This window comes from Oxyura jamaicensis, chromosome 3 (genome assembly GCF_011077185.1).
Source record: "Oxyura jamaicensis isolate SHBP4307 breed ruddy duck chromosome 3, BPBGC_Ojam_1.0, whole genome shotgun sequence".
NCBI lineage: Eukaryota > Metazoa > Chordata > Aves > Anseriformes > Anatidae > Oxyura > Oxyura jamaicensis.
In genome coordinates, this window is record NC_048895.1 from 29,231,366 (window position 1) to 29,245,494 (window position 14,129).

The window sequence follows — 14,129 nt, forward strand, 5'->3', positions numbered from 1 at the left end:
CGAGCCGGGCCGGGCCGGGCCGGGCCGTGCCCCGCGCACTGCGGGCGGGGGGAGGGGAAGCGGCGGCTGGCCCAGGCTGCGCGTGTCCCAGTGACGCATTGCAGGTACGAACCCGCCAATCAGCGCCCGCCGAGCGGAGTCCCTGCGCGCCGCGGTGGTTTTTTTCTAGAATCCTCCTCCGCCGGGAGAAGTAGTCCCGCAGCCCCCCCCCACCGCCCGCCGAGCGGCGAGCGGGGCGCCCCCCGACCCCCGGCCCCTTCCCTCTCGCCTCCCCGAGGCGCACCCCGGGGGTCCGGGGTGGGGGCTGCGGGGGGCGGCGGTGGGGCAGCGCGGTGAGCCGGGACTCGTTTCGCGGCGCTGTTTCCCCGGCGGAGAGGGAGCGGCGCGGAGCGATCCGGGCGGGCGGTGAGGCGGTTTATGAGGCACGGCCGGCGGGCGGGCAGGGCTCAGTGTGAGGCGAGCCGTCGAGCGGGCAGCTTGCTCGTGCGCCCCGTGCAGCCCTCCGCGTCCTCCGCACCCCGCCGCCGGGCCGAGCCACCATGGTGAGTCCGTGGGGGCTGAGGGCCCCTGCTCCGGCCGCGTGTGGGGCCGGGGGGGGGGGCGGGCAGCGGGTGTGGGGCCGCGGGGGGAAGGGGTGAGGGGGGTCGGCGGTCCCGGGCCGGGCGGGTTGGGGTGTATGGTGTCGGAGGGGGGGCTTGGGGGGGGGGAGGAGGGAGCGGTGGTGGCCGCCGCATCCCGCCCCCGGGCGCCTTTCCCGCCCCGGGCCGTTGGTGCGGATTCAAAATTCAAACGGCTCAACGGCCGCTCGGCTCAGGCGCCATGACAGGGGGTGGGGGGTGGGGGACAACGGCAGCTAACGGTCCCTCCGGGGAGGAGACCGGGGGGGAGGGGAAGGGGGGGAATGGAGCCTGCCACGGCGGCAGCGGCCCCGCGCCCTTATCGCTTCCTTCCCCTCCCTGCCCGCCGCGGCGGGCTCCCAACATGTCGGGCGGCTGCCGGGGGAGGGCTGCCGCGCCCGGTCGTAATGCGGCGCGGAGCCCTGCGGCTGCCCGGCGGCGTGCTGCTGAGGGGAGGCTGCCTCGCTGCGCCAGCTCCCCCCGCTAGACCTCATGTCCCAGCCGCGCTCCCCAGCCCGTCTCGTGCTGCTCTCGAACGAGGGATGCTTCTTTTTTATTTTTATTTTTTTTTAAAACGGCTTTGGTTTCCCGTTTTGGGCATTGCGGTGGACAGCACTGCGTTTTCATGGTCAAGCACGGTTTCATTTTTCTAGCAGAACGAATGTTTAGGGTTCTAACATTCGCTGTCGAATTAGAACACGGTGGTATTTGAAAACTGTTCCAAATTCGGTGTAAAGAATACAGGCTTATTGTTTTATTTAAATATGTGGTTATTGAAACATGTAAGGAAAAAACAGTTCTGTCACAAAAGCAATGCCAATGACTTCTTGGTACTATTTCTGTATTAAGAGGAGTTGCAGTGTAGTGGAATCGACTTTCTTTCATTCATTACATGCTTTTAAGGAATCGGATCATTATGAACTTGCTGCGTAACACGAGAGATGAGCCCTTAATGCATTTTTTGAACTACTTAAATTAAAGAAATTAAGTGAACAGAAGCCTGAATTTGTTCCTTCGCTTTGGTTGTGAATGCAAGCAGCAAACCTATAAAGGAAAGAGTGGTGAATCTAGCAGCAAAAGGCCGTACTGGTTTTAGTCATCTGTAGAGAACCAAAAATGGAGTATCTTCAAGTAAGGTCTATCTAGAAATGGGTGTGTCCAGGAGGCGCAGTGGCACTCTGGATGTGGTTACATTGGTCTTGACAGACCAGACTGGCTAAACCTGTGGACACGTTGTCCAATGCTGCACATGCTAGATAAAGCAGAATACTTTGCTCCCAGAGTGAGCTCAAGGGTTGTAATTTCAGCTCTTATCTGCTAGCCTTTCTAGTTCATGTTCTTCTGTTAATGCTGGAACAAAGCTGTCCATTCAGACCTAAGACCTGCCAAGTATACCAAAAATGCCAAATTTTGGCAGAGATCCGTGGTATCTGTTGTGCGATTAGCTGCAGGCTCTGTCGGGCAGTGTTGGTGAGACTTGAAGCTGCTGAGGGCCACCCGAAGTGGTTGCTGCATGGCAGTTAGGACAGCGATGAAGCACCACCTCTAGAGGCTGCGCATGCCGGAGCTGCTGCACCCGTGGCAGCTCCCCATCTTCCCATGGCAGCTCAGGCTCTTTGTCAGGCCCTGGGCGTAATAGGAGGTGGGAGGTACTGCAGGCAAAATGGGAGCTGCTGCAGTGCAGATCGGAGGAGGCGATGCGAAAGCTGTGACGGCTTCCCCCATTCTCTCAGGAGGAGGCGGCTTGCAGGTGGATCTCGGCCTTGGGAAGGAGCCTGTTCAGAGCCTGAGCCCCGTGGCAGCCACCCCGTCACAGCCCCGAGGCCGGGCCGTGCCACCGCAGGTGCCCTGCGTATGGGGTGAAAGCCGGGCCGGGAGCCGGGCACCCCCCAACGGGGGCGCGGCGCCCTGTGTCGGGCCGGGGCCGCAGCCCGCAGCCGAGCGGTGAGTGGGGAGGGCCGGGGCCGCGCTGCGGGCCCCGCCTCTCGCTGCTGTTGCGCAGTGCTCCCTGCAGAGCCTGGCGCTGCGGAGCACAGATGGTGTTTGTTCAGCCTCGCCCCACCTCCTAGCTTATCTTGCAACTGCCGGTTACCTGTGGCTTCCAGTAAGCCTGGTGCTCTTCGCGACTGCTCTGCCTGCTGCAGGTAGTGACAGAGCTTATCCGAATTCATGGTTAGTGGCTGTAGGAAGTTGTAAGTCTCTGGAAGGCTTGGGAAGAGTTTGGAACACTTAACAGCTTAAACACTGCTTAATGTCATGCCTTTATATAAAACTGTTTATATAAAACAGTATGTGACTCAACTTGGTAACCCATAAGTATTGACCTAAATAAACTAGGTTCTTGCTACTTAAATCTGATCTACAGCTTTCTGTGGATAAAATATCCTACAGAAATGTAGTGCATAATTCTCTGCACTTGAGCAATAAAAATGTAAATACCACACACAGGAATGAGTCCGTCTGTGTTAATGATACACTCCAGCCAGGCACCAATCTGTTAGGCTTCTGTTAAGTGACCAGCAGAAGGCATGTGTTTTGGAGCCTAATGATGAACTGATGGCTTTCTTACCAGTCTCACTGTTGTTCTTGACTATATCATTTTAAAATAAAACATAAAAATTGAGTACTTCCTACAGCTGCTGAAATAGGAACAAGTGGAGTCTATAGCCAAAATGCATCTTGACTGCTCTTTCAGAAGTTGCTCATGAGTGAGATCTTGATTCTTGGAGTAGATGAGTCACAGGCAGTCTGAGAAACTACTTATCACTGCCCTTTATCTTGGGCTGTTGCTGCATTGTATGCATATTTTTTGTAAGCATTTTAGCTTGTGTGGTTGCTCAAGCAGCTAATTGTGCTCTATAGGAAGGTTAACAGAAGCTAGTACCTTCCAGTTTTCTATTCAATGTAGAAATGTACATCAAAGTTGGTAAAAATTGACAGTGCACGTTTTGATATTTTATTAGCAGAAGGATAATGTGTAGAGCAGCCTTTGTTGGCAAAGGTGGTGATTGAAAATGATGCTGTTGATATTGTAGTAATTACAAGATGTTGATAAAGTGGTCACAATAGGAACAAACCTGGTGTTGAAATGATGTGGTGAATGCATTTTTCCCTTATTTTGAGGTGTTGACTTTTCAGTGGAGTTCTGTGTGGTGAACAGCTAGCTCAAGAGAGCTTCCTTGAAGAAATGCATTGCCTTGTTACTGGAACTCAAATGAAGCAATGCTGAACTTGTTTGAGAAATCAGCTGACTTGAAAACCAAGGGAAGGTGTTTGTACTGCTCTCAAACACCTTTGTGTTCTATCAGGAGTGAAATTCTTCTGGATTTGTTCTTGCAGATAGGGTTTTTAACGGTCAAATTCAGTGCACATAAAGCTGTTTCCAGATGGAACAAAAAGCATAAACAGGTACTTACCAACTACTGATGCAAGAATTTTAATCCTTATAGCACTGAACCTTTTTCTAGTGATTCTGTGAACTATCTTACATTACTGTAATCTGTAGGTAAGCTTGGAAAAAAGTCGAGACATCAAACCCCAATTGCATTGAAACTAGTAGATTGGGCAGAAGCTGTTGGTACCACTTATTTAGACTCAGGTTTTGCTGTATTGTCTTGGACCTACCTGAAGCTTGGTGTTAATTGAGGGGTTACTTTCTTCTAGAGAAGAATTTTTCTAGTTATAGGATTGTCTCTACTGAGAAGAGACTAGAACCTACCTTGAACTTGGTATCTGGGGGGCTACAGCTGCTGGACACATGTGAAGTGCTTAGTGAAAGCGTTACTACTCATAGACTGGCTGCTAATGAGTTCTTTAATCTGGTTTGAAGGGATCTGCAGGCCTTGAGCTTGCTAGTGTTGCTTCAGTAACTTTAATATAGATGGAAATCCATTATTTGGGTGCACCAGATATTTACAGGGTCAGGAAATGAGGACAGGCTGCCAGTTCTTGGCAAGCAATCCTGATGATGAGGTGTTTGTTAGAACTATTTCTGAATGTCAATTTCTGAAATCCTGAAGTGAAGGTACCAGATTCAGCAGCCTCTACAAGTTGTATCTTTGCACTGAAATTTTGCAACAACTGTAATGATGTTCCCTTCTCTTGCAGGCTGATCAACTGACAGAAGAGCAGATTGCAGGTGAGGTTTTTGCATGCTGTGTTGGTACTCCTACTTGACCTGACACATCCCTTAATCCAGTGACAGTCCATGTTATGCAAGATATTTAGCTATCTTAGATACTGAGGAAGTATTGTGGAAAGATTTGTTGCCTAAATCTTAGTCTTTTATTTTGTAGAACAACCAAGGATACAATGAATTTGAAACTTTGCCCTCTAAAATAGATAATCCTTACAACTTCAGTTGCAGACTCAGGACTCTATTTTTTTTTTTCCTTTGACTACAGAACTGTTGAAGCATAAAGTGGGAAAAAATTGTGGTGAAGACTGGGAATCTGAAGTATTTGTTGTAGCAGAAGGCAAAACTAATTTAGTTTGCAGTCTCCTGTCAGTGGAGGTGTCTCAGACAGGCTGTTGAGATGACAGCAGACACTGGCTTCCTGATGACAACCGTTGATATTCCCTATTTGGAACTGCCTTGTGTGCCTGGACATAAATGTTCTTTTCACTGTTCTGAAGGCCTGGCACTTGCTCTGAAATGCTCAAGCAAATATGCAACTGCTCAGTTTTGGTTCTGGCCTTTCACAGTGGTTTCTGTGCACAGAACTATCTACCAGTGGCTAAAATGTCTGGTTATCGTGTCTCCTTCTCATGCAGGCTGCACAAACTAGCATCTGTCACTGCCCTCTGAAGATTGATTTCCACCTGAATAATTGATATGACTTAAAGCTGCAATTTATTGGTAATGCAGGATTTGGCCTTGCCATGGATACTTTACAATCTTAGGGTTTTCTGATCTAGTGAGCATACAGTGGTTAATATTAGGAAGTCTGCGTGCCTAGCTGTCATGTGAAGTGATTTTAGAGGGTGTTAGGATTCAGCTGATCTAATGGCAGCAAATCAAGCATACAAATAACAGCCTGTAAGAGGTGTTGCTATTTAACTAGGGTGTAGCTCTTGAAGATGCTAAACACAAGTGTTGTAATGAGTAGTTTGTTTTTACTATAATTACCTAATTTGAAGTGTAAGACCATTCTTCTGTAGCTCTTAAACTTCAGAAGCTTGCTTTAACTCATAAGAGACTAACGGTGGCTTTGTGGAAAGTCTTTAGTCTATTTATGTGTTGCCATGGTACTGTCTTGTAAGCAGAAGCCAAATCTAGTTCAACTGGAGTTTTTTGTTAGTGGCATGCGTATCTTAAGGGTTTTGTGATCAGTTGCAGCTGTCTTTATCAATTGTCACTGCTGTCTTTTCAATAATGGGTCATTGTTTCGGTCCGATTGTTGAAGCTGTGTGAGTTGATCTAGCTGATTATGGAATATAAACAGGAGGCTTATTCCTAATGCTACCTCAGGATTACTGCAAATGTTAGCTATTCAGTGATGATAGGAGAGCAGTGCTCAGAGCTAAAAGGGGGTATTAATAAGCTTGTTGTACTGGAGTAGAGGGTTTTTTCCTTTCTGGAAAGAATACTGACCTGGCACTTGAAGTTCAGCTGTGTTATTTCATGAAGCAAATGTCTGCAAGCAAGCCATAACCTTTTGATGTGAGGATGTAAGCCCACGGCTGCTCTGTTAAGGAACTATCCCTAATAGTGGTTAGAAAGAGATGCAGCTGTCAAACTGCTAAACTAAGCAGACTGCTTAAAGGCCAGTGCCTTGCATGGGAGGACTTAAGAGGTACAGGTTGGATGTTTGACAAGAATTGTAGCTGAGTGATAGTCTTGAGGCCCTGCTAATCCATTCCAGTTTATCTGAAGCATCTTGCTTTTGATTTGAAGGTGGGCTTAGGAATTTGGTACTAAAAGTAGAGACAGTGTTCCATTTCTTAAGTAGAAGGACAAAGTAATTAAAGCAGACACATGTCAGAGTAGGTAAGTCTTAAAACCTAGGACAAACCAGAATGCAGTTAAAGATTCCAGATGTTTTTTTACTTCCTGCTGTGAAAACTTTGGAAATCCTTGGTCATACAGGGCTGAAAATGGGTGAAAAACTTGCTGGACTCATTTTCATGTGAAAGACTGACGTTGCAAGTTGAGTAGGTTCAGAATGTGAGTGGTAGCTGTAATTTAATTCAGGAAGAACTTCAGTGGCTAAGTGAATGGGTATCCCTTTGGTTAAGATTTGCATTAAACAAGCTAAATAGGTCAGAACTATTTGGTGCAGGTGGTCAGGAAAGCCTAAAGATGCTTTTGTCCCAGAGCAACTGGTGTAGTGAGCTGTACTTGTTTCCACCAGACCTCAGAGGTCTTGAAATAGACTCTGAACAAGCAGGCCTACGTGTGGTGTTCTGGTATGCCTTGTTCCTTAGTGTACTCTGGTTCTCTGCTGGGGATTTGACCACAACAGCTATTTAGAACTTATTTCACAGTAAAAATAGTCATGTTTTAGTCATGAGCTGCTGGTGGATGTGAAGGGAACAATTGATGTTCTCCTATAAAAGCTCAGGCATAGATGTCTAAGCTGTTGGTGTGTGGGAGTAGTGACTGTAGTTCACTGAAGCCTGCTGCTCCATCTGGGAGGGTGCTGAGATGCCTCTGAAGCTGTTGTTGGAGAGAACAGCTTGAGCTAGTGCTGTGGACTTGAGGCTGTGGGATTAGCCTTTCTTTAGTAGGGCATGGAAGTAGTCTTCCCTTATTCAGAAAGGGAAGGTTCAGAACATGCAGGTGACCTGGAGGTGCCAGTAGAACCACTCATTGTCCTTGGGTTCTGGATGGATTAGCCATAGCTGTGGTACAGGAGAATTCTTGTTCAGTTTGATCTGAAGGAGTGTTGAATAGGAGCATTTGCCTTACTGCATGGAATCAAGGTGGGATTTCTGAAGTGTTACATGTTGCAGGGGCAAAGAGTTGAGTCAGCCACTAAACTTATTTTGTAGATGCTTTCACTAGTTACAGCCACAAACTCTCCAAAGCTCTGCTAACTGCCTGCTTTGTTTGTGATACCAATGTTCTAATTATTGGAGGTGGTTCCTAGAAGTTGTTAGACTTGATTATATCCCTAACTTGATGCAGTATCTCAAACAGGAATATGCTGCTGATCTCAATTAACTTTCTTAAATATGGGTGTGATTTATAACTGATTTTCTCAACCTGCAGCATCTTTGAGTAAAAGAAAGGTGAGTTCTCCTTTGAGAGGGTCTTCCAGTCAGAATATACTGCTTTATGACCTTTGTTTTAGAAATCAAGTACTGATTTTTGTATAAACTTAAATACTGCATTTTTAAGCAGTCATTGTAGTACTGTGCAGCCTGCTTTGTTTGGGTTACAGTGCTAGTTAACCCATGGTAAGGATGAAGGTATGACTAATTATTTTGAGTATCTGACTCTCATTGAATACAGTTTATCTTTTGAGGTTCTTTGAATGTCGACAGCCTCTGGTTATTTCTACTGGGCTTGACCCCAAAGCCTTTTCTGCTCTAGTATAAAACTTAAATCCCAGCAGTCACTTGTTGCCTCTAAGCTAACTAGAACTAGCCTTGAAGGCTACTTGCAGGTTCCTGTGCATACAGGTTGTAGCTGCTTGTTTGGAAAAGCCTTGTCCTGCTTTGTGTTTATAAAATACTGTCTTAAAACTGTTTCATCTGGTCCTGAGGTATCCTGGCTCTGATTTGTGTGTTAAACAGCAGGGGTAGGCTTTAGAAACAATTCGAACTGTTAAATGTAGAAGAACTTTTCTTCCCTGGGTGGGACTCAACTGTGGCTCTGGTGTTAGAGCTGCATTTGAGCTGTAAAAAGCATACTTTTCTGTAGCTGCATTTTCAACATTTTCTGGTTTGTACCTCACCTCCAGTGGTTCAGAGCATGAAATGGATGAAGTACAACTTCATACTGCACTTCATGGTTGCTAGTTCTGCTCTGGGAAACCTACCATCTGGAAAGCTGCTTGGCAGTGTTGAACTAATTCTTGGGTGTATTTCTAATGCTCTTTAGCTAACTAGTTCAAAAGCATGATTTGGTATCCTGAATGCTGTAAAAGGCTCTGAACTGCACAAGGGAATAGATGAGGTTTTTCACGCTTAGCTGTAATTTTTGTATGAACTTCAGTCTAGTGAACTAGTTTAAGGTCATAGCTAAAGACAAACAGATGGCATGGATTAAAACCAGCTCCATTTTTGGACTGGACAATTAAACTTGTTATGCTTGTATTAATATTGCTGGCAACAGTACAACTATTGTAGAGGAATGAGAGGTAAAATAGTTGAGCAGTGTTGCAACTGTTCATGACTAGTTCTAATGAAGGCTGTTCCAAGATAAGGTAGGGCTTGAAGCAATTTTCTGAGCAGTTTTTTTGAAATTAGTATGAGCAGTGACTCTTCCCCTTGAGCCACACAGTTATGAGAGCTGTGTTGGGTGTATAGTCACAGACTGAAGAGCTGTAGAAGTCAAATGGAGAGATGTAGAAGCTCCTTTTTTTTTTTTGCCAACTATGGCCAGATATTAAAACTGGTTCTGCGTATTTTCTCATCAAGTAGAGTACACAGTTCAGAGTTGCATGTCCAGCAGAAGTGAGTTATAATGAAACTGGTTTTCATTTGGTCTGATCAGTCTTCTGTTGACCAGTCTGTTAATAGCAGTAAGTGCTATTAAGCATTTGCATTTTGAGTACTGCTTTCAAGCTTCAAAAGTAGTCTCTACAACTTTTTTTTAATAAACACGCCCTTCTAGGGGTGTGGGTCATTCTGGTTTGATAGGTATTCCTTTCAGCTCTGTATTTGGGTTTCTGGCTCAGGACAGAGGGAGCAAACATCTGAGTACTCCTGAAATGGATGATATTCAATCTCTTTATAGGTCAAAATGTGGGGATGCACTGGTGGTTGTCCAGGTGCTGATGATTCCATGTTGATGTTAGTTCTAGCAGATTGAGCTCAATACTGAAGGTTTTTAATATGTATGGAGTAAGGTTAACTTAGAACAAACAATAAACATCAATGGTTCTTGCATGATTAAGTGAACTTTGAAAGCTGGAAGGACTGACTCCTTTTTGTTGTTGTACAGAATTCAAAGAAGCTTTTTCACTATTTGACAAGGATGGTGATGGTACTATAACTACAAAGGAGTTGGGGACTGTGATGAGATCACTTGGTCAAAACCCCACAGAAGCAGAGTTACAGGATATGATCAATGAAGTAGATGCTGATGGTAAGATTTTACTAATTAGCAATTATTCAGTAAAATACTGAAAAACTTGTTTTTCTAACAAACTAATTATCTTGCAGGCAATGGCACAATTGACTTTCCAGAGTTTCTGACAATGATGGCAAGAAAAATGAAAGATACAGATAGTGAAGAAGAAATTAGAGAAGCGTTCCGTGTGTTTGACAAGGTACTAAATATTTCCCTTAACAAATCTGTTAGAAAAGCTCAGACTGACCTCTAACAAGCTTCCTCTGAACCAGGGACATTTGCAGCCCTGCTATCTATGACACAGGTGAACTAGTTATGCTCAAGTTCACTGTACTGTGGTACTGTACCTGAAAGACAAATGTGTCATGGTGGGTGATTGTAGTGAGCTGCTATATTATCTTACTTGCTCTAGTACTAAAATACTTGCACAAGTCTGGCAGGGGAATTGCTTAAATTTTAAAGTGGTAATTATTTAAATCTTTCATGTAGTCTTTACTAAGTAAATTACTGTGTCTATAGTTAATAAGCTCCTTAAGCAAGATGCATTTTTAATCAGAAAGTGTCTTGCAGTATGGGGAAGAGCGAAGCAGTCTTAAGTCCATATCCACTATTTTGATAGCCAGCGTAGGATGGAATATGTTAATGTGGCCTGTGAAGGCCTTGTGGTTTTATGCTGAGCCTCCATGGAGCAGCTGAAAAACAGCTTCTGTTCTAACAAATATATGATCAAGCCAAATTGTCCCATGATTGAATTGGTATCTGTCATCTGAAGGTAGTTGTTCTGTCAGGGAAGGGAATATGTCACAGGGTAGGGCAGCTGAGGTAGACTGTTGGATAAGTTGCTTCTAAAATGTCTCTTAAGATCCTGGACAATAATGAATATCTGCTTGCAGCTGTTTATTGCTTTGTGCAAATGTGGTTAAAACTGTGCTAACTTTTAATGATAAACTTGCTTAGAAATACTTTATTCAAGTTACTGGGCCTTAGGGAGACTGGAATAGAGTTGTATCTTTTTCCTTTGCAGGATGGTAACGGTTACATTAGTGCTGCAGAACTTCGCCATGTGATGACAAATCTGGGAGAGAAGCTAACAGATGAAGAAGTTGATGAAATGATTAGGGAAGCAGACATTGATGGTGATGGTCAAGTAAACTATGAAGGTAAGGAGCTGTTAACAGATTGTTACTGTGTAGCGCCTTACATGTTTGACTGTAGTGTTGCTGATAGTTAATACCAAGCTTAAACAGGGCAGTGTTCAAAAGGGAGATGCTCTCAGCCATTAGCTCTCTTGAAGCTAACATCCAGTATGTATGTCCTACCTCTACTGAAGTTTGATTTATTGCTAGCTTTTGTGCCTAAGGCAACTGAACTGTGCAATGTAAGAACTTTCTAAATCTAATGTTATTAACCATTAGAATAAGGAAGCTAGTTGAGTTGTTCACATAGTGTTCTGTTCATTAATGAATGTTGATCTGAAACCAAATCAGGAAAGTGTATGAACTGTGACCTGTAGCAAGTCACTCATTTTCATTAATGCTTTTAAAATTAATAATGAGAAATGCCTCTAAAATACCTGTGAACTTCAGGACCTCTAGAAAACCTTAAAATGCTGAATTTAACACAAATCAGCTGCAGCACTACCTTTTTACTTCATGGTGTTGAAACTTAAATGAAGTAATGCAGGCAGAATGAGTTCTGTTAGACAATTTGCTTGCTTCTCAGAACTAAGTTTGCTTTCATTTTAGCTTTCCAAACAACTTCAAAAACATTAACTACAGTGTTTTCAGGTAATCCCTTTACTGTTCCTAAGGTGTAGGTGTAGCTTTTCTTGAAGACTTCTTGTTGTGGTACCTGAAAAACTGAATCCATGATTCAGCAAGAAAAGTGAAGTTATACTTTGTAGTAACTGACTTCCTATGTGCTGTGAATAAGTAATGGTTTGGCTGCTTTAAGCTGGTCAGGTGAATTAGCAAGACTTAAGCTATTCTGCCTTGAAATCCAAGCCGATGTCATGTCTTGCCTGAATTAGCTGACTGTGACTTAAGCAGAATGTACTGATCACTAGGGACAAGGCATCTAAGAGTGACTGAGCTGATGGGAGATGACCCTGAAATGTCTTATTTTGAAGTCTGTTTGCCAGTTCAGCGATGGACTGACTTTTTTGATAAAAGCAGATGCCTTTAACTGTTAACTCCTTTTAATTAAAATGAGATTCTGATGCATGAGTGGTAGAAAAGTGAAATGTCTTGAAGATGCTTTTTGAATGTAACTAGAAACAGTTTTCAGACAGCATTCAGTGCACTAGTGAGGCAGGTTACTTTTCAGATCTTGCAATTCAGATTATTCTCTGAATAACTCTTATGAACTCTTTCCTTTTACAGAGTTTGTACAAATGATGACAGCGAAGTGAAGACGTTGTACAGAATGTGTTAAATTTCTTGTACAAAATTGTTTATTTGCCTTTTCTCTGTTTGTAACTTATCTGTAAAAGGTTTTTCCCTTACTGTCAAAAAAATATGCATGTATAGTAATTAGAAGGCCATTCCTCCATGTTTTTCTCCTTTATCTTACTGTCATTGTTCTGATTTTTGGAAAATTGATCTAAGTAACAAATGTTGCATGTGGCTTACTCTGGATATTTAAGCCCTTCTGCACATCTAAGGTTAGATGGAGTTGGTTAAATGAGGGAACATCTGGATTGTTTAAAGAAGTAGCTTTCTTTTAGAAGACTTAGGTATGACTGATGTAACAAGTTACATAAAGTAAGTTAGGGTTTACCATGCATTAGTAATTCCTGAGTCAAAGCAAGATGTTGGCTCTAGTTCTCCAGTAAGTAAAGGAGTTGATTCTGCTTATGATGACTGAGGGTGAAGACTCCTGCAGGCCAAAACCATGTGAATAGCATGTGTGGCTAATGCACTGGAAAAATCATTTTCCTAACTTGCTTCATAGTAACTTGTTTGTGGCCATACCAGTAACATGTTGTTGAAATGTGGAGTCTTAACGTTGTGGACGATTGACAGTCAACAATATGAAACTTTAAAGTTGCACTAATGCAAAACGGGTGTATTATCCAGGTACTCGTACACAATTTTTTTGTACTGCTGGTCCTGTACCAGAAAACATTTTCTCCTCTTGTTACTATGCTTTTTAAACTTTGTTTAGCCACTTATTTTCAAAAAAAATCTGCTTCTGGCACGATTTGCCTCAAATCCATTCCAAGTTGTATATTTGTTTTCCAATAAAAAATTACAATTTACCCATACTGTTTCAATGTATCCTTGAATTATTTACAGGATTTGTTCAATACAGTTGCTGCTGTTTCAGTATGTAGCAGTTTGATTTGCTTATGCAATGGATTGGCTGTCTTAAAATAGCTTGGAAGGTGAAAACTTAGACCGTAAACTCTGGCCCTTTATTAGTATTGTTGACTTGAAGAAGCTTTCTTACTAGTAGTTTAAAATGTATTTTATAGTCTTGTGTGGAGCTTGGTGCTTCAATATACTTACCGTAGTGACTGGCTATGCCCACTATCTGTAGACATTGTGAACTGGATGTTGACCTAGTTCAATAGTTGACCTAAAATTAAAATTCCTTGTTCAGACAACTAAACCTGTTTGCTTTCTTTTAATTATTTTGGAGTTTATTCCCTATCAGCTGCTACTTTGGGGTAACTTAGTCTCACACCTGGACTCTCTGAAACTGCTGTATCCAAGTCTGTTGCCTTTCAGGGTGCAGTCAGCTCAAAGTACGTAAGGAAAACCTTCTCTTACTGACCTGCTAATTAGCATGATTGCGCTTGTAGCCCTAGTTTTTTTTTGACAGCTTAAAAATAAATGAAGTTTTAACATGGAAAACAAATGTGTTTTTTTACCTAAGGGCAAATCCAAGACCTCAAAAGCATGCCAGAGGCTGTGTGCTATTTTGCCTCTGTACTCTGGATGAAAAATTATATATGCTATGTGATTATCTTAGCTGGGGATTCTGGCTGTCTTTAAACAAAGTCTTGGCCCTTGCATCTGGTTACTCTCACTGCTCCCAGCAAAGCAGTTACCTAATGTTTAAAACTTTTAATCATGTTTGAGGTATTTATACTTGCAGTGGAAATACAGACTTAGGATAGCTGATCAACCTGGTTGTAGCAAGACCTGATCAAATGTTCATGGTTACTGGTTTCCAGAAGCCCTGCTTCCGAAGGACTACAAGCACCTCTGGTTTTCTAAAGGGGGCTTGTCAAAAGAGTTCTAACTGCCAGCATTGCAATTCCTTAG

At 43.5% G+C, this 14,129-nt stretch overlaps 1 protein-coding gene across 1 annotated transcript; it reads left to right on the plus strand.

Moving 5' to 3' along the window:
• Nucleotides 1–403: 403 nt before the first annotated feature.
• On the plus strand, nt 404–13,470 carry CALM2 (calmodulin 2). Its single transcript, XM_035320949.1, has 6 exons — nt 404–542; nt 4,725–4,755; nt 9,730–9,873; nt 9,951–10,057; nt 10,883–11,018; nt 12,240–13,470. The coding sequence occupies exons 1-6, from the start codon at nt 540–542 to the stop codon at nt 12,266–12,268; spliced, it is 450 nt and encodes a 149-aa protein (XP_035176840.1). The 5' UTR covers nt 404–539; the 3' UTR covers nt 12,269–13,470.
• The last annotated feature ends 659 nt before the right edge of the window (nt 13,471–14,129 follow it).

Coding starts and splice junctions, on each gene's coding strand:
- CALM2 (XM_035320949.1), top strand. Junction 10,058..10,882: donor CGTTCCGTGTGTTTGACAAG/GTACTAAATATT, acceptor TTTCCTTTGCAG/GATGGTAACGGTTACATTAG. Junction 11,019..12,239: donor TGGTCAAGTAAACTATGAAG/GTAAGGAGCTGT, acceptor TTCCTTTTACAG/AGTTTGTACAAATGATGACA.